Here is a 19542-nt window from a genome sequence, read left to right on the forward strand (position 1 = left end):
GTTATTGTGTTGTGATGAAATATACATTCTTTTATTATATCACCCACATAGTATTACCAAGTCTTGCAACAGTTGGAATATTTCTTAAAGCTCCAGCTGCTGGGATCACATTACCACCTGCGAACCTCAGCTTTCAATTAAAAAGAAAAAGTAACCTTTTTGCATTCATACCTAATGCTATGATTTTGGCACATACATTTTTAGTAAACTTCATGGCAGAGGTGTGGGAAAAAAACCTGTAAGTCACGAAAGGGGCTGGAAGAACCCACTCTGCACTTACACCACAGCAGAGATGTGTGTACTGCTGGGTTGGGTCTAGCTCCCTGCTCTGGGATTGCGACCTAGCACACAAGATTGCTGTACCACTCAAGTTTGGTGTGTCTGCTCTCTCTGCCTCCATTTATGGAGGAGGGATGGGCCAACCTGAGTGGTGCTAGGTCACAACATCTAGAGCACTGAGCTGAGACAGGCCCTACAGGACAGAAGCTGCCACTGTAGAGTGAGTACAGGGTAGTCTCCTCATGGACTTTATTCAAATTCAGAACTACCGTGAACACCATGGCCTCTGTGCAAAAACTGCAGCTTTACTCACAGTTGCTGAGAAATGCTTGAAAATGTCAACCCTAAATGCACCAGCAGTCAAATGAAAAGACAAAAAATGGGGAGCAGGATATTATTTTATAACTCATGACTTTTAAGTCAGTCTCTATGTTGGCAGGTGACTTTTTTGAATACTGGGCATTAACTATACTGCCAACCTTAACTTTTAGGGACTTTTTAAGTATTTGGAGTATTTATATTTTCCTTCTCTGGCTACTGTCATTTTGGTGCCCTGAAGGAGACAGCACTGAGTCCTGTATCAATTGTCTTCCCTTCCTTTTCCCCATCTCCGCCTGGTCAGCTCCTGCTCCCCATGGTAAGAAAGGTATGACACAGAGAAGTGTTAGCAAGAAATTGTATTTCCTGATCCCTTTGGTCAGGACTATCCCTGGGCTGGGATCATTCTCCATTGATTCAAGTGCCTGCTGTCATCCGAATCAGCCCACAGCTCCTTCTGCTACAGTCCAGCTAGTAATGACCCAGACCAGCCAGTCCTGTGCTCTCCTCGTGCTTCGAATCCTCCTCACTAGAGCCCCTCCGCTCACCCCCATGCTGGGTGCTGCCCCCTAAGGCAGAATTGCACCTTCCACCACTACGCGCTTTTGGAACCTTGTCTTCTCAGCCCTGCTGTGTGACGTCACGGCGCGGTTGCTACGGGAACACGAAGGGGTCGTGCCGTACGGCTGTCGTGAAGCAGGGGGACGAGAAAGCTGTGAAAGGAGGAAGGAGAGGGAGCCAGCCCAGCCCAGCCTAGCCTAGTCTACCCTAGCCTAGCCAGGCCCTGCCTCTGCCGTCCTCTAGAGCGCTTGCTCCCCGCGCCGATCCCCCGCCCCATCGCCGCCGGAGAAGGCGGTGCTGCAGCTGTTTGCTATGTAGGGTGCCTGGTGCGGGCGGATCTTGAGGGCGGGGGGCTCCGACTGCCGGGCCGGCGGGATGTTCTCCAAGAAGCCGCACGGGGATGTGCGGAAATCCACGCAGAAGGTGCTGGACACCCGCAAGGACCCGCTCACCCGCCTCAAGCACCTGCGCGTCCTCATCGGTGAGGCCCGGGGTCTGAGCGAGGGAGGCCGAGGGGAAGGTGCCCTGGCGTGGGGAGCCCGGGCGAGGGCGAGGGCGGGGGCGGGGGGAGCTCAGGTGGGGCCGGGCAGGCGAAAGGAACGGGGGAAAAGGGCTTCTGCCCAAGGGGGGCAGAGGGGTGGGGTCACGCCAGCCGAGTGTGTGTGTGTGTGTGTGTGTGTTAGTGATTTGTGCTCGGGGACCCAGGGTTGTGGGCGCCTGATGAGCCCCGGATGGCGGGGTGGCTTGGCCTAGGGTCCTGGTTTAGGAAGACACAAAACTTAGGGGCTTGTGTCGGTCCCCCTGCATGGGTGAGGGGCAGAGGGGAGGCGGAGGATTGTTGCCTGTAGGGGGCGGGTGGCTTCTTTTCTCAGCCAAAGATAGGCGAACAGGCCCGGAGCCCCAAACCAAACCTCTTTGTTGGCATGACATTGACAGTCTGTACGGTGTAGATTAAGTGTAAATGACCTTTAATGTGTGTTCCTAAGTAGCTCACATCATGGAACATCTGCTTGGGACAGGGCTTTGCAGGAGTGCCTGGAGTTTTATTTCTGTGGGCCTTGGGCATGGCTCTGCCATGTGCTGAGGCGATTTTTGAGGTGGAATGAAGGGTTAAGTTGGTGCCTCTTCCCCAGGAAGCACTGTAATATGAAAGACTACAGTAATACTGAGTTTTTTGGATGTTGAAATTTATTGTGGATAAAAAGGGAAAAATTAATGTGTTAATTTGTCCCGGGAAAGAAATATCTGTGTAAATCTCTGAAAAATTGTTTGATATCTTTGTTGTATAAAAACTGTTAATGGGCTTTAATGGCATTTGTAACTTTTATTATCCTTTTTTACACAAATGCTTGTATTAGCAAACTTTGTTTGCAAGAAATTTCATAGTAAGTGTTAGCATGACAAATACTCATTAAAATGTATTCATATGTATATTTCATGCTGGACATGTTCATGTGACCATCCTGAAAATTCTTTTGGGTTGGGGAGTTCTTCAGTCAGGGAGTGGAATCAGCACGGTTGTCACTTAGGTAGCCAGTAGCTTTACACAAATAGTGAGTAATGAGCAATGAATACATGAAGCAGTATTCATGGTGATGGTAATTTGTTAGAGGTCAGTAGATTGAAATAACAAACACATTTGTGAAAATCCAAGTCTGTTCAAGGGTATTTGGAGAACAGAAAAAGTGATTAGGCCACAGCTAACTATTTGCAGTGAACATGTTTTTCCACCCTGAAACACTAGGTGCAATTGTAGCCTCTGTCACTTTCTCTACAGCTGATTAACTAGGTCAAGAATGCTCACCTTGGTGCAACTGAATTTCTTAGTTTTTGGGTAGAATCAATGCCCCGGCTGTTCTGATATAGGGGGAAATATAAGTTGCTTGTTCTTACATTTCAAAACTGCCCAGGAAAACACTTAACGCTATTGGTGCTTGTACACTTGCACTGACATTTAGAGGAACAGCTATTCACATGTGGCAGTGCCCACTGTCCCTTCACTTACAGTTTACAGCAGTTATAATTACACTGTCTCAAAAGAAGATATTACATCCTTGTAATTAGTTGTTCCCGCCCACCCCAGCAATAAGAGACTTTATCTCCCCATCCTCAAAATCGTTGAACTGTTCTTACCTGTTTATACTGGACCAGTTGTGGCGTGTGTCTTGTGTTCACTATAAATATATTTAGTTTTAGTAACCTCCTCTTCTCCAGTATTTGGAGAGGTCTGCTAGCCTCACAAAGGAACCAAATACAATTCTGAATTTAGATTATTTGGTTTCCTTTAGTCTGTGTATTGTTTGTTTGTTTTGAACTTCCACTATTTATTCAGCTCCCTTGGAAGTCAGATGTGGTTGATAAGAAACAAGGGCTGCAGCTGTATTGGAATCATCATCCCTATGTCAAGATAATGGTCTTTATTTAATCTGAGGTTTTGCTTGCTCACTAGAGGCCAGATTAAGTCTGTTGGGGCATGTTTTCTTGTGACTTTTCTTCCCCCCTCTCCAGCCACAGAAGTACAACTCCTGCATGTTCGTTCTGTCACAGCCTTGGAGTACAGTCCAATGCATGACTGTGTAGAAAAAGGCAGATTTGCTGGGTGTGAGTCTGTCGCTCATCTTTCTTTTTTGCCGTGATATGGCTATAAAATTGTGCCTTCATTCAGATGTGCTCTCCTACATATCCATGAGTTGGAAAATGACCAAACTTATTTTGGATGCCCTTATTAGCACCTCCTACATACACAACAAGAGAAATAGATTGCTGATTGTCTGTAACTTTATATCTGTAAGTATTACCCCTTCCCTTCACACTCTGAAAAACATGGCACGCACAAACATTGTGCAAGCAAATCTGCTGCTTGTTTACAAGGTATCACCCCCCCATCCTCTTCTCCCTTTCATGATTGGTCTTCAGGACCAGATTTAAAAATATCGGTGCCAGTATCAGAGAAGAATAACTGTCTGCATTGATTTGGTACACCAGGAGTTGTCCCCTAGCCTGAGAAGCGAAGTGCTGCATCTTCCTGTTTACCATCTTCTTTGACTGCTGCATCACAGTGTACTTAGTGGGCATTGTGCCATATGCTCCAGGGGAGCCAAGCCAATAACTCCAGTGTTCTTTCTGGGAAAAGGTTTCCCGAGTCTCTGCTCTGTTTTGCTTCCCCTCTTTGTGGAGACTGACTTCTGTACCTGACTTCTGTACCTGTCAAATCATTTCTTTTCCCAGCCCCTGCATATCAGTGAGTTGTAGCAAAAGGAGAATCCCCCTGCCATTTCACATCCATCAGACAAGATAGGAGTTTACCTCCCTTTATAAACTTCAATGGAGCTTCAGTGTACACTGCAGGTTAACTGTGTGGGAGCTGAATCTCCGCTGTCCCACTTGATGTTTTGTCCAGTAGATGATTGTATGGCCACAGATCCAAGCCCTGGCCTAGACAATCACTACTTTGTTAGAGCTCTTTGCATGTGTTAGTAACATAATGGAAAAAGGAGACTTGGCTGACATAACTTATTTAGATTTTTTTCAAAGGCCTCTGACAAAGTCCCTTCTAGGAGGCTACTCAAATAATGAAATTGTCCTGATAGGAGAGGCAGAGTGCTGACATGGATCAGAAACTGGCTAAGAAATAGAAAACAAAGAGTAGGAATTGTCAGCTTTCATCATGGCAAAGGATTAACAGTTGGGTGTCCCATGGTTCTGTATTAGGACTAGTGTTTAAATATATTTAAAAGAGGAGATGGGTGAGCATTGACATGTCAAAACATGTAGATGACACAATATTGTTTGTTGGTCAAGACCAGAAGAGACTAACTTTGGGAGACATCTTTACTAGATGAATGAATCACACAATGACAGATGAAATTTATTGTTGACAAATGCAAAGTAATAGACATTGGCGGGAATCATTTTAATTGGTTTCACACCGCAGTGGGTTCTAAAACTGCATCATCTTGAGAAAATTACCTTGGCATCTTTGTAGACAGCTCCATTAAGACTTCTGCTCAATGTGCAGTGGCAGTCAAAAATGTGCAGTGTTAGGATGCATAAAGAATAGGATGAAGACTAATATGGAAAATATTCCATATAAACATTAGTGTGCCATCACCTAGAATACAGTGTTCAGTAACAGTTCTAGTAACCCCCATCCAAAAGACTATAAGGTCTGGAAAACCTCTCATATGAAGAGAAATTAAAAGGATTGAGACTGTTGATTTCAGAGGGCATATAAGTACACACAATAATAAATGATACAGAGAAGATAAAAAAAAAAGTCTATTCACTTTTTCTCATTATATAAGAACAAGGGGAAATTGAAAACTGATAACAGGAAATATTTTTCACACAATGAAGGTATAGGTATAATTGTGACAAGATTTTATGGAGGCTAAGACCTTGGCAGGATCCAAAAAGAGAATTGGATATTTATATGGATAACAATAATATCCAGAATTATAATAGTAAATATTATTTTTTTTAAAGTAGGTAGTGATGGAAATCCTTAAATATTTGGGCATATCAGTCTCTTGGGGGGCTCAGTTGCAGCTTTTCCTTGGGTCAAGTTTTCCCATAATTGCCTACTGCAGTATTTTCTTTCTCTGAAGCAGCTGATCGCTATTGGAAACAGGATTTTGGACTAAAAGGAACTGCCATACTGGATCAAACTAGTGATCCAATGTTCCTGCAGAAATTTTTTCTGTTGTCATCAGAAACTTCCATGTGTGGCATATTCTTTCCTAATGATATCCATATTTCTCAGCGTTGGTTTTACTAAAGTAGTGTGCTTATCTGTGGTCATCTGATGTATGCTCTGAAGGCAGTGACCTAGTTTTCTTTAATGTGAGCCACCTTGGGTTTTTAGAGGACATCCAACTCAACATGCTTTAAAACACAGCAACCTGAAGCAGGGACACTGCTTTCTCCATGTGCAGGAGAAAGGAAGCTCCTTCCATATGTAAATGTCTCCTAGCTTTATCTCTCATGGCCTGTTTGAGGTGACTTGATTGCTAATGGGCGGTGTCTTTGGAGATGAATGCCATCTGTTGTGGAAGGCTGCTAGTTGTTCAATGCAGGGCAGCCATTGAAACTGCCCTAACAGGAAGGGCAGAGGTATGCCTTAGACTCCTTATTATTGAGGTGGGTCTTGCCTTCAGAATAAATACAGCAATTTTCCAGTCTAACTTTTTGGTTTGGAAAATTTTAGGTATGCTAAAATAGTGTTTTACAGTAATAGATGGTTGCAACCTGAACAACGGAGAAGCTATCACCTCTCTGAAATGTTTCTATGACTTTTCTGCTTCTCTCTCTCCCCCCCCATACAATTGCTAAAAATTGCATGACTAATTGCAGCATTCTTGATTAGGAAATGTTTTTAGTGAAGTAAGTGTGTGCATGTGCACGTGCACAGACACACACGGTGAACAGTTATAGTGAATGAAATGAAGAAAAGTTACATGATACTATAATGGAGTGCTAAGGAAAATCAATCCCCAGTTTCAGTATAATGGTCCTTCAAATGCTTGGGCTGGGACCCCTATGTTCTGTGGCAATACAAACAACTAATAATACATGAAGGCTTTTTTTAAGAACAAGGGGGTGAGGAATTTTTTTCAGGTAACTAAATCAAATTAAATTACTTTAATGAGGTAGATCATTGACTTTTTCATAAAGGTGAACTTTAACTATTTCAACAATGTAGAGTTGCTCTGCTGCTATGCCATTGATATCTGAACTGTTGCTTCCACTCACTGAAGCAGAAGGTGTAAGCGATATCTTATTTTACAGTCACTGTGTAAATAAAAAGGGGCAAATACTTCCTCAAATTTCTGTATATTCTGTTTCCTGCATGGAATCAGATAAATAGATCTACAGTGTTGTAAATTAGGTCCTTTAAGAATGAAATCTTAGCTTTAGCAGAATTGTTTGTATGTTCTGGTTCTGGTACTTAAATATTAGATGCGAAATATACAGCAAAAATAAAACAACTTTTCTTTCCCCATTACGTTTTTACTGTGACAACTTAGCTTGCATTAGCAGCTATTAAGTTGATTCGCTGGCATTGTGTGTGAACATGCTCCACAATTGCAGTTTACTGTTATAAAATTTTAAAGTGGCCTTGAACACAAGAATTTTCATCCATAGTGGTCCTGTTTGTTGATTTTGCGTTATCTATAGCTATCTGTAGAGGGGAAATCAGTCTGTACCTTACAGCTGGATGAAGCGTTGTATGTTGGACATCCAGTTTGACTGGTCTCTTGTTTAATATTTCTGAGATGCTTATAGGTGTGGATTGGCCTATGTAGGTCAAATCAGAAGGGCTTTAAATTAAAGTAACGTGTTTGAACATGTCTGCTATAAAATTTCAAAAGGATAAATATACAGTGGCTTCACCCAGTAAAATGGTTCTTAGTAATCTCACAGTCTTGCAAGCTATAGCCACTGAAAGAGTTAATGATCCTTCTAGAGATATGGTAGTGGGGGGCGGGCGGTGGTGAACTCTTGTAAAGAGAAGCATTTTGGAATATTTTTTTAGGGATGGTAGGCCGGGAAATTCTTACTGGATCTTTAAACCGGCATTATTTTCTGCAGTAGAAGCAGTATGTGTTTTTTCTTAATCACAGGACATGTTGCTGCTGTTATTCTTGGGCCCGTGTAAAGGAATTGCCTTCCATTTAAGGAATCTGGACTAGGTTTAGAGTTCTTTTTTACCTGAGCCTGGACTAGAGTTGCTGCTTATCTGTGGGGGGACATTGCCAAAGTGAGTTTTGGCTTATGAGCACCAGGTACTGAATACTGAGTTTGTGCTAGGCAACAGTTTGGGATCAGATCAAAGGTCCAGGCTAGGCAAAGGAGTAGTTTTGGTTTTGGGGGGCAGACTTGGGTTTGTGTTGTCTAAATTTATGACTTAAGAAGATTTGCAAATGATTGGTGGAACTTCTTAAAGTTGCCTCATATCTGTGTTCTGGAACCTGAAGAGCTCTGTATAAGCTGGAAAATGTATTTGTTTCACCAACAGACATTGGTCCAATAAGGTATTCCGTCATCCGCCTTGTCTCTTTTTCCAGAACCTAAATTTTCATTAAAATATGCTTTAAGACTCTAGTTTGTAAGGTTACAGCAAGAACCTTTAAAAATGGAATAAATGTAAACAAGTGTTGATTCCTCCTGATTGCCTCCGCTGGCAACCTGAAACAACTAGATTTGAGAGCTGTCAGATACTCTATTCAATTCAATGGAATGTTGAAATGTAAACCCAATGACAATGTAAATGTCAATGTTCACTATTTTACTGCTATTCAGTTTAGCAAAAACATCCAGCAAATGTACTTATTCATCAGTTTTTGGAATGCTGAATGCTAAGCACCCCAGATGTCAAAATATCCAGTTGCTTTCCCCTGACAACTTCTATAAAGCAGAAACGAATTTTCCATACAAAAATTTGGGTGAGCACAATCAATTTGCACTCAGTCTGGACCCTGCTCCCAGTGGAGGTGGAGAGGAGCCCTGGGAGGTTCTCCCCCTACCCCTGCTCCTGATGGGGAGTCCGGGAGTCTGTGGGGCATTAACCACTGTAATAATTAATGCGGTGGCTGTAAGTCGACTTAACATAAGTCATCCTATTTTTGTAGTGTAGACCTAGTCTTAGTTAGATGTTGGAGTCAAATGGGAGTTTAAAAACTCTCCCAACATTTTAACAGTCAAGCAATAAGTGAGCTGGGAAACTCCTTACTGAACAGCAGTACTACATTCCCCCTCTCATATTGGGTGTGCAGTAATTTAAGCAATATAGCTTCTCAAATATTTTGTTATCTTATTTTAACTTTCTTTCTGTCAACCTTGTCAGTACCACTGTGTTCTGAGAATTTTTCAATGATGCATTGTTTTAGTTTAATCAAGTGATTAGTTCATGTATTTAATTCAAAGAGAACTGTCACTATAAATATTGGTGCTCTGCGTAGATTACTGTAACCTGCTGAAAGGCAGCAAGCAGATTACTTGTCTTGAAATCAGGAATAATTAAACATTTTTGCCTTCTTGCTCAAATGCATACAAGAATTTCGGACACTTTGAAATGTTTTCCTGTTGATTGCACAGATTATTACAAAAATTGCATTTTAAAATGCTAAAAGTTTGAAGTCCTGATACTATAAAGTCTCAATACAAATCTAGCCCTTTGTCAGTTCACTAATTACATAGCAGTTCTTGCCACTGGTATCTTAAGTATCTTTGTTGTTATTTAAATTGGTATAACCTGCCTTAAAGTGAGAAAATATAAAAATTTGGATGTGCTACAATGCTGCCACGTATTTTCTGTTCACACATACTTTTTCATTATCTTTAAATAGTTTTCAACAATAGTTCTTTGTTTAAACTGTCAAAATCAAATGTAAAAGCAACTATAGTTTGGTCTGTAAGCTTATCATATCTTGTAGCATTACAGATACAGAATTTAGTAGTGATGACTGTTTGCAGTGTTACACGTAAATCCTAGTCCTGCATTGATTGTTTCCTTCTTACCTTGAATATTGCATGATAGGAGAGGAGATAACATGCATGATTCATGTCCTATTTTCTAAGATGCATTTGGTCGCTTTCTTTTTCTTTTTTTAGTTTAAAGTTTTGGTAGATGAAACAATTGTTCAGCATTGAGTCCACTGTACTATGCAGAAAATGTTTACTTTATTTTAAAATTAAATTAAATTACTACTACTTAGTAGATAATCTAGTCAACAAAGCAAAATTCATCTAACATGGAGACTAATAATTCTAAGTAACGTAGGTGCACTTCCCTTGATGGTTTCTGGTGACATAGCCCATTAAAATTACATGTAATTGATCTTATCAATGTGGTGTGCATTCATAGGTTTTATACTATACTATAGAAAATGGGTAAAATGAACAAAAATTGTTTTAGGATAACTTTAACTGGGGGGGAGGGAGAAAACCTCCCGAAGGTTCTGATCCTACAAACAGGTTTGGGATGCTTTCTGGGTATAAGAAGCTGGCTCCCTTTTGCAGGATTAGGTACACAGAGCGAATGAAGCAATAATGCTTTTTGCTATGTTGCACATCCGTTTCAGGGTCACTGTGTTAAGATGTCTGAAGCAACAAGTTGTCATTAATCTCATTTTTTATTTATAAAATTAAGTATTTGATATTCAACATAACAAATTGTATTTTCTGACATTTGTACTGCTAAGATTTTTTTTTTCTTAATAACGTTGCTTGCATCTAGGTTGAGAGGAAGGATGTTCCAGTGGTTAGGGGGTAGTCTAGGATTTGGAATACCTGAATTCAATTAGTTGCTCTGCCATAGATATCCTGTATGACCTTGGGCAAGAGACTTAAGACAAGGCTTTTGAAAATGACCAGAAATTTTGGGCACCTCAACTTTTGGTGACCACCATGGGATACCTGAAAGGATTGTAAAAGATGTGCATCTGCCCTCTGAAAATCAGTGAGCCCCACACCTGTTCAGCAGGGATGTGTGAGGGAAGCTTGCACTGCCATTGAGTCTGCAGCAGTTATTCTGTGGATCAATAGAGATCTTTCATGTTTAGGACTGTCAGTCTAAAAACCCCCAAAATAATTCATTAAAAAGCTAAATGAAATACAAATAATAAATCTTTAAAGCAAAGAAAGATCCCTCTTTATAAAGTCTGTTTTGCTAAATCCAATTTGCATATAAATACAAATGAGGGTTGGGGGGGTTCAGTATTTTAACTGTTTTGGATGATGTGGCTGGATTTTTCAATCTACCTTTTATGGGTAATGTTTGATATATTTTTTTTTTAATTTGAGGATGTAAGCATCAACTTCAGAAATGCATGAAGTCCGCAACAGTTTAAAGTCAAATTAAATATGGCCATATTATATTAACTTGTCTCCAGCCACTATATAATCTTAAGTAGACAAGTAGTTGCTTTATTAGCTAACAGTTGCCTTTTGGTGGGTACTGCTGTCTTGCTTTGGCCCCTCTGTCAACAGGGCTTGTGAAATATATGTTGTTTTGTTTTTAAATTACACTGAACTCTCCATTCACAAAATGAAATTATTTCAGGCTTTATTATTTAAAAATACATTAAAACATTGTACATACAAATTTTTTAAGGGGTGTAACTATCCAATGGTATTTATTGTACATACCAATTGTGGATTTCTTTAATGATTTACATAACTATTCTGTTTTTTTCTTGCTTCTCCCTCCCTCTCCCTCTCCCCCTCCTCCTCTCTCTCTCTGGTTAACCAAAATAAAACACCCATTTTTGTCATTAAATGAACTTTGAAAATGCTAATCTCTTTACTGTTTTGAATTAAAAAGCAAACACAAACTAATTTTAAAAGCGTCTTTCTAATACATCTAGAAGGTAAAGACTAGGTTGGAGAAATGGGAAAAAATTGTTAAGGAAAAGTTGCATATACCATACACAGCGCATACTAGTGACTAGATATTACCAAGTTCCTACCAATTTTTCAGTTATAAGGTATTTGTTTAAAGCAGAATATCTTAAAGTTTTCTGAAATTTAAGATTCAGCAACTTAAGCAGATAATTAATTCTGAAAATACATTTTTAAGTACTGCATTCTTATGTTTTTATGCTATAGCAAAATGTTAAGAATTTTTGTAATGATGTTGGGAAAGTGGATTTTACTATGATAGAGCTGTTTTTATACAGTGCAAGCTTTGGCCTTCCATTCTCTAAATATAGAAGTACATTCTCCCCTTCTCCTTCCCCTGACTGAATTACACGGTGCCAGATCTCTTTCTGAGGCTTTTTTTCCATTAGGTTACCAAGAAAACCAGGAATAAATTGGGTTGTGTTGGAAATCAGTAGCTGCTGATCAAGGATACAGAGATTTATTTGTAAACAAACTTTTGTTAAGATTGAAGATGTTTCATTATAGTCTCCATAACGTTCAAAACCTAGATTACCTTTTCCTCATTAAGAAACAAACAGTAACTTTTAAAAAAAAATCCAAACACTAAAGTGTCTGGAAATGAACATTGAAGGATTCTTCTTTTTTCCCACTTCTGCGTAACCTTTTTTTACTCTCTGTCACCTACCCAACTTTCCTCACCCATCCTATCTTTTTTACCCCTTAACACTTCCAAAATATGGGGGGGGAGGGAAGGAATAAATTATCAAAGTTCTGCAAAAAAAAAAGTCAGTCTTTGCAATTTAATATCGAATAGCCTACATAAAATAAGATTGTGATTCTGGAGCAGTTTGTAATGTACAGGTGCTAACATCATAGAAATCACCACCACAACTTTCAACTTTGTTACGTAGTCTGGCAAGGAAAACAAAGATTGAGCTTCCATGAGACTGAACTGCATTGTTACTCCCAACGTGGTCAACATCTCTGTTTAGGGTTGAGACTTGTTGATGGTGAGACAATATGAAGAAGTTAGATTATATATCTAGAAACAAAGAATGCTGGTCGTACCGACAGAATGGTGGACTGTATTCTGGAAATCAGTGACTCTCTGAAAAGGATTTAGTGGTCACAGTGGATAAGCAACTCAATATGAACTCCTAGTGTGATGCAGTGGCAAAAAGGGCTGATATGATCCTGAGAAATATAAATGGAGGAGGGAGGAGGTGATTTTACCTCTCTGTACAACTTGGTGAGACAGATACTGGAATACTGCATCCAGCTCCGGCGTCCACATTTTAAAAAGAATATTGAAAAACTGAAGAGGTGCAGAAAAAGCTGCAATAAATGATTTGAGGGCTGGAACAATTTCCTTGCTGTGAGAGACTTAGAGAACTCCATCTGTTTAGTTAATCAAAAAGAAGATTGAGAGGTGACCTGATAGTATATAAGTACCTTCATGAGAAGAAAATACCAAGTACTAAAGAACTCTTTAATCTAGTGGAGAAAGGCATAACAAGAACCAATGGGAGGAAGATAGAGCAAGACAATCTCGAATTAGAAATAAGGCACAAATCTTTAATAGTGAAAGTGAATAACCACTGGAACAAACTACCAAGGAAACTGTTGGATTCTCCATTCCTGATAGCTTCCAGTCTTGATTTGAAGACATGTCAAACACAAATTATTCAGCTCAGTTCAAGAGTAACTGGGAGAAATTCTTTGGCTTGTGTCATTGAGGAGGTCAGGCTAAATCATCTTTTGGTCTTGAAATCTATGCTTCCCTTTCCCATCCTGTATGTGTTTTGAAGGAAATAGGACTTCTTTCTCCAGGACTGTTGGTGTGATATACATAACGAGCACCCCATTTCCTTTATAAAAATCATGTATGAAGGGGAAATATTGGTGTGTGTATGTATACTTTATGGCTCCAAACCCGCAACTGATTTCAACATGGGGCAGAGACCCCAACTGACTGTATTCATACATTACTTAATATGGCTGCAGGGAATTCCCCTGTGTGCAACATGTTGCAGGATCAGAGCCTAATGGAGGTGTACGAGGTTTTTCGTCAAAAGCTATCCTTTAATGTAGGTCCTAAACAATTGTATATTTTAAATAAACCAGATGTATACTCTGTACTTTTTTTTTTTTTTTTTTTTTTTTTTTTTGGTGTGGAATTTGTTTTAGAATTAATAGAAAATTCTACTGCTCTCGTACAATAAATATTGTCATGGCACATACAAGATAAAGTACTAAAGAAAATATTCTGTTCTGACTTGTTTCAATCTGGAGTAATAGAATTTCTTGCAGCAACCATTGAATCTTTAATTTATTATATGAACTCTAGAAAATTTGCCATTGCTAGTGCTATCAAATAAAATATTATGAAGAAATCAGGATGGAATATTTTTGCTATTGAAAACTGATAAAATGTTCCGTCTACTTAATCTTTCCTTTTCCCCATATCTACTCTTCCAAGTAATGGTATTTTATGAAATTCAGATATGATTATTGATAATTAGTGGTTTAATCACACTAGGTAGTTACCTAATTGGAATAATATATCACATCACTGTACCATCTAGTCTCAGCCAATTGGAATCATGGCTGAATAAGAAACCAGTGAGGCTCCAGGCTGGGATGTTGTAGAAACCCATCTTGGAACACTTGTAAAGAGCGAGAAAATATAGGCATACTGCACCAGTGCAAAATTGGGCTTGTGCTGATGTGGTTTACCCTGGGGTGAGTGCAAGCCCCATTTGGAACCAGTACCTATATTAAGGGTTTACACTGGTGTAACTACATGGGTGTAATTATGTTACAAATTGCCCTCATCTAGACAAACCTTTAATTTATCTCTTGAAAACATAAGACTGAGGAACAGTATTGCCATCACTAAACATTTAAAAAATATGAACAGTTTAAAAACTGAGATTTTAAAAATCATTAAATAAATCTCACTTTTTTGGTTTTATCATTTGGGAAAGCCACACATTCACAACGTGTATGTGAGCATTCCAGGATCAAAATGAAACCTTAATGGACACTCACACATACAGCCTCCCTGCTCATTGACTGGCAGGAACTCCACTTACACCTCAGGGATTAGAAAGGGTAGGGAACTGCCATTTCTTCCCCTCCCTAGTTTGACAAGATAGGCAGCTACTCTACTCTCATTCTGCCTGCATGGTCCCCCAGAATTTTCTGCCCCCTACTATCCTTTGCCCCTGTATTTTCCTCCCTTGCCTTTCAGTCTTATCCATCACATTCTCCCTCTCTGCTTCCTCACAGTTCTTTTACTCCCTCCAGTCTGTCTCCTGCCACTCATTCTTTGACTCCTCATAGTTTTCTAACACATTTCCCCTCCTAGTATTTAAGTGCTCTCACTTGAGTGCCCTCCAGTGCTCAGAAATCATGATTGGCTTTAAAATCATGAGATTATGTACAAATAATAGATTTGGTGGTCTTTTTATTTGCCTTCTCATCTTTGAGCCTTTAGGATGCACAGGGGTCACATTTTGAAGCTTTTTTTCCACAGCCACGAGGGCTAGACACTTGCTTTTTCTTTAAGAATGAAGTCTGAAATCCTCACATATCCATTCGACTCCATAAACTGGGGCTTTAAGGAAAACAATTATCACGAGACTCATGGAAAGATTATGAGAGTTGACAACACTGCTGATGCCATCCCAGTTCAATTGCTGATCCTCCATATTCTTCTGTCCCTTTCCTGTCAGGGTTGGCAATTTCCCAAGGAAAAACTAGTTTAGGACAGGCGGTGGTAAATACTGGCTTAAAGCCAGTTTAAACTGGAAAAAAAATAACTCTGTCCAGCAAGTGTAGAATTAATCTTTTCAAACTTTGGATACATCCATTCAAAACTGAGGAATAGGTTTAATCTATCTACTACATCTAAGTTCGTCTTCTGTTACTGAACACTGCATGGCCAAATGAACTTGATCTCGTAGTCTGCAACTCTGCATGCTTCTGCTTGTTTAATGCTTCAAGCCTATAATTCTGCATTATTGTCATTTTCATGTAATAGAATGTTTTTGACTTTTTTGTTTATATAATATTGAAAATGGAAATCTGAGTCATGACATATATAACTTCCTTGAAATACCGAACCAAAATGTGTACAGACATTCCAATGTTAGTATTATAATTATATATATTAAGTCCACTGCAGTTTATTTGTACAACCCCAAATTATTCTACGAATCTACTGTTTTATGTAACTAAAGTTTGAATATGTAATCTGGGCATTAATGAATCAGTTTTTAAAATATAAAATGCTTTAAACTGGGACTAACTAGTTTTTCCTAGGGTGATTGCAACTATGATTTTACCTAGTGAAAACCTCCTCTGGTAAATACCATGCCATCCCTGCTTCATAGTCCTCACCTGATGATTCAGGGGCCAGCATCGTCCCTGAGTGCAATCTTGTATCAGTCCTATTGTTGATAGTCACTTTGGATAAGGGCAAAACTTTGTGTTATTTGAAGTTTCAATGTTAAAAAAGATTGAAGAAATTGGATGTTCATGAGAAGCCTTTTAAAACAAATTGTAAGACTTGAATGAAATTGTGGGAGTTGGCAATTTGCAGACTGTGGTGACAGAAAAAACTATTGGAAGCCATGCTTTTTAAGAGGCTGTTACTCATTGCTGTCATTTATACTTTGTCATGACTTGTATATCTTATCATGCATGCAGATAGTTATGATGTAATTAGATTTAAACAAAAGAACGGAAGAACAATGGTGTGAGGGATTGGGGAGGACTGTAATTAGGAGATTATGGTCAGACAAATGTATTTAAGGTAGGACGGATGTGTAACAATACAGAGAAAAGTTGTATACTGACACATTTAGCCCATATAATCTAATGATGTTAATTGTAAAGTATGTGTCTACATATTGGTTAGTCAAGTTACTTTTTTCTCTAAAGTATTTTATTCAAGAAATCCTTTTTTGGGGGACAAAGGAGAAGGGGTTGAAGTACTTAATGGGTTTCTAGACACTAGAATGACCAGTACCCAATGAATTCTTAAGATAAAATTAGTGAGACACATAACAGACCACTTAAACCTTTGTTGATGTCTTAAATGTTTTTTGCATGCAAGAAAGAATGGTTGTTTGCCTCGCTTAAACATAAGTATATACTAAGCACTCAGATCCCACCAAATTGAATAACTAGCTGGAATTGTAAATGTACTTTGACTTCTGTATTGAATAAATTAGTCATCCTAAACATCTTCGTCATCCAATATTATTAAACGTTGATATAACTAGATGAACTATAAGGCTAGATAAATGAGAAAAATAATCTTCTGTTTATCTTTCAGAGAATGCAGAGTCCATTGATCTTAAACAGTTTTTTGACCTACACTTTTCCCATATATATTATGTGTTCTTTGAAAATTTTGTGACTATTGAAGTAGGTCTCAAACAAAAAGGTAAGAATTTCAAATGTCTTTCAACTTTGAAATTTCTTTCTCTGCAGCCATGTTTATTAATACTTTGAAGCAGGGTTGGCCTTGATTGTATCATTTGTGCTCAACTGTTTTGTACTGTCCATTGGGGCTGAGAGATCCAAGGTAGGTTCACTAGTTGGATAACTCTAAGGCTACATTTACACTGATGGCGGCAAAATCGCAGCCGCCAGATCGATCTTTCAGGATCGATTGAGCGGTCAGTGAGACCCACTCAATCGATCAGGAAGTCGACTGAGTAAGTCCACCCTCTCAAGTAGCGTAGCGCTGAGTCGACGGGAATGGTGTTCCCATCGGCTAAGCGCAGTGTGAACGGCGTGCAGAAGGGAAGCTGAGCAGTCGACGTCAGTTAGGCAAACTACTCTACGTAGTTTGCGTAACTCCTGTCGACTGCCGCTGAATTGCGCAGTCAGTGTGAACCAGCCCTAAGCAAGATACAAAGAGGGAAGCAACTGGCACTTAGATGATGGCAAGGAGAGAGAAGCTCTCCCAATAGCCCTGCTAATCTTCTAGCAAATTTGAGGATCTTCACATTTTAAGGCAGGCTGTGTTTTTGTAGATTTAAAGAAATAGGTTTTATTTCCCAAAATACTGCGTGTTTCATAAACTTCATGGTATAACTTAATCTGGAGGGCTGGGCAGGTCAAAAAACATCACCTTTGTTAAAAAGTTCTTTAGTTCTCTCTTGTTGAATATTATAACTCCATTCCAGAGCTTGCTTTAATATTCTGTGAGAGGAAAATATAAACCAGAACTCAAAACCTCTTTAAACTAATAGTGCAGTTTCACTTTTTAATGTAATTAAAAAAGTGAAACCTAAAAGTTTGCTCTGAAACCTAAATAAATTCCACTTACATCTAGGTTTTGTTTTGTTATCCCTGCAAAATACTTTGTATTTTATATTTTTAGTGACCACACTAGTCATTAGCTCCATAGTTGCACTTGGTTCCAGGTTGTGTTACTCTGTAGATACTAAATATGATTTCAATACAGGGTACTGTTTAAAAACAAAATCTAATTTCTTGCATGGAAGGAATGTAAGAAATCAACTTTCTGTGGCTGTAAAAGTACAGATGTTCTCTGTATTTATATTTTTAGCTGTTAAATGACTTTTCATATTGAAAACTACATATTTTAAGGAATCTTTTTAAATTGAATTTAGGTCACAAGTCTCAGAGGGAAGAATTAGATGCTATACTTTTTATTTTTGAGGTAAGATGTTTTGAATCTTCCAGTATGGTTTTTCGACTCTGATAATTGTGTCAGAAAAGTTAACGGGTTTTAAACGCCTCGGGCTTGAGTCATGCCTTCGTAAGCCGTAGTGGTAGAAGTGTCCTAAAAATAGCTTTCACTAGCACCTAATAAGGTGCTTTAAGTTAAATCTTACTCTGTTTTCATTCTGGTTTTAGTTGAGTGGATGTGCTTTGGGCGGGGGGGGGCAAGATTTAGCACACTTCCAGAATATGCTTAACCGGTTATTGTACACCACTGCAGCAACCTCCCCTCTTCGTTTTTTTGGCAAGAATCTTCTTCTTTACCTGCAGAAAGTGTCAAGGATTTTTCTGACTCAGACTTTAAAACTCCTATAGAAGTTTGCAATTATCCTATAACTGCATGTAACTCCAGATGTTCTCAGTATGACTTTTCTATAGCTGTTAGAGACACATGTTATGTAGAATACTAATCCTTCACTGATTTAAGGAAAACTATGGTTACCAAAATAAGCTGAATTGATACTAGCCATTCTTTCTTACACTGACTTTAGAGTGTCCACGCATTTAACAAATTGATTTAGAAACTGATTAAATGAAAACAGAGCAATTTCTCTGTATAGACCAGCCTGTAGAAATATAAATGTTAAGTTTTGTCTTCCCTCTTATGACGGAAGTCTTTCTTGGTGGAACCAAAAATGTGTGTTGGGAATGCTCTCGACCCTTAATTAAAGAGACAGGAGTGTTTTAAATGTTTGTGTAAGAGCTTTTCTTTTAACTATAAACTGACTGAAGTTAGATGTTGGGAAAAAAAAATTAATTTACCTGAATTAAAATAGCTTCTCTTTCCAATCAAGACTAATTGATGTGGTATGCTGGTATCTGTGATGTTGTAATCCAACTAATTTTCCAGTTGTCTGTCTGTCTCTCTCTCTTCCAGGGAAATCAGGGGAGACAATAATCAAATTTCTAAAACAGAAAACAAGAAGGGGCTAACTAAGGGAAAAGCTTAAAAACTTAAAAACATTATTTATAAATAATAAATAAGCAAAAAAGCACAGTCCCAAACACACACACACACACCCCCCATTTGGATGTCACTTTTGAATACCCTTCTCAGCAGTTTTCAGATAATTGAATCTCCTCCCCACCCAACAGGCTAGATTCTTTGCTCCCAACTCTCTTTTGAAGATGTTAGGATTGTTGTTGCCTGCAGTTGTTGTGCCTATAAGTTTCATTGAAGCAAATGGGAGTTGTGTTAATATAAAGGAGCTGTAAGATTAGATTGCTAGAAGTGGA

At 38.9% G+C, this 19542-nt stretch overlaps 1 protein-coding gene across 7 annotated transcripts in view; it reads left to right on the forward strand.

The window, feature by feature from the left end:
* The first annotated feature begins 1214 nt into the window (after positions 1-1214).
* The window catches only part of RALGAPA1 (Ral GTPase activating protein catalytic subunit alpha 1), a 228097-nt gene continuing 209769 nt past the window's right edge, over positions 1215-19542 (forward strand). For all 7 annotated transcript variants that reach the window (XM_067533936.1, XM_067533961.1, XM_067533981.1 and 4 more), the window contains exons 1-3: positions 1215-1639; positions 16886-16996; positions 18195-18244. In XM_067533936.1, coding sequence (XP_067390037.1) covers positions 1534-1639; positions 16886-16996; positions 18195-18244 — 267 coding nt within the window. In that variant the 5' untranslated portion in view covers positions 1215-1533. The remainder of the gene's footprint in view (positions 1640-16885; positions 16997-18194; positions 18245-19542) is intronic.

Source organism: Emydura macquarii, unplaced genomic scaffold (genome assembly GCF_026122565.2).
Source record: "Emydura macquarii macquarii isolate MOO-44397 ecotype Brisbane River unplaced genomic scaffold, CSIRO-AGI_Emac_v2 contig_374, whole genome shotgun sequence".
NCBI lineage: Eukaryota > Metazoa > Chordata > Testudines > Chelidae > Emydura > Emydura macquarii.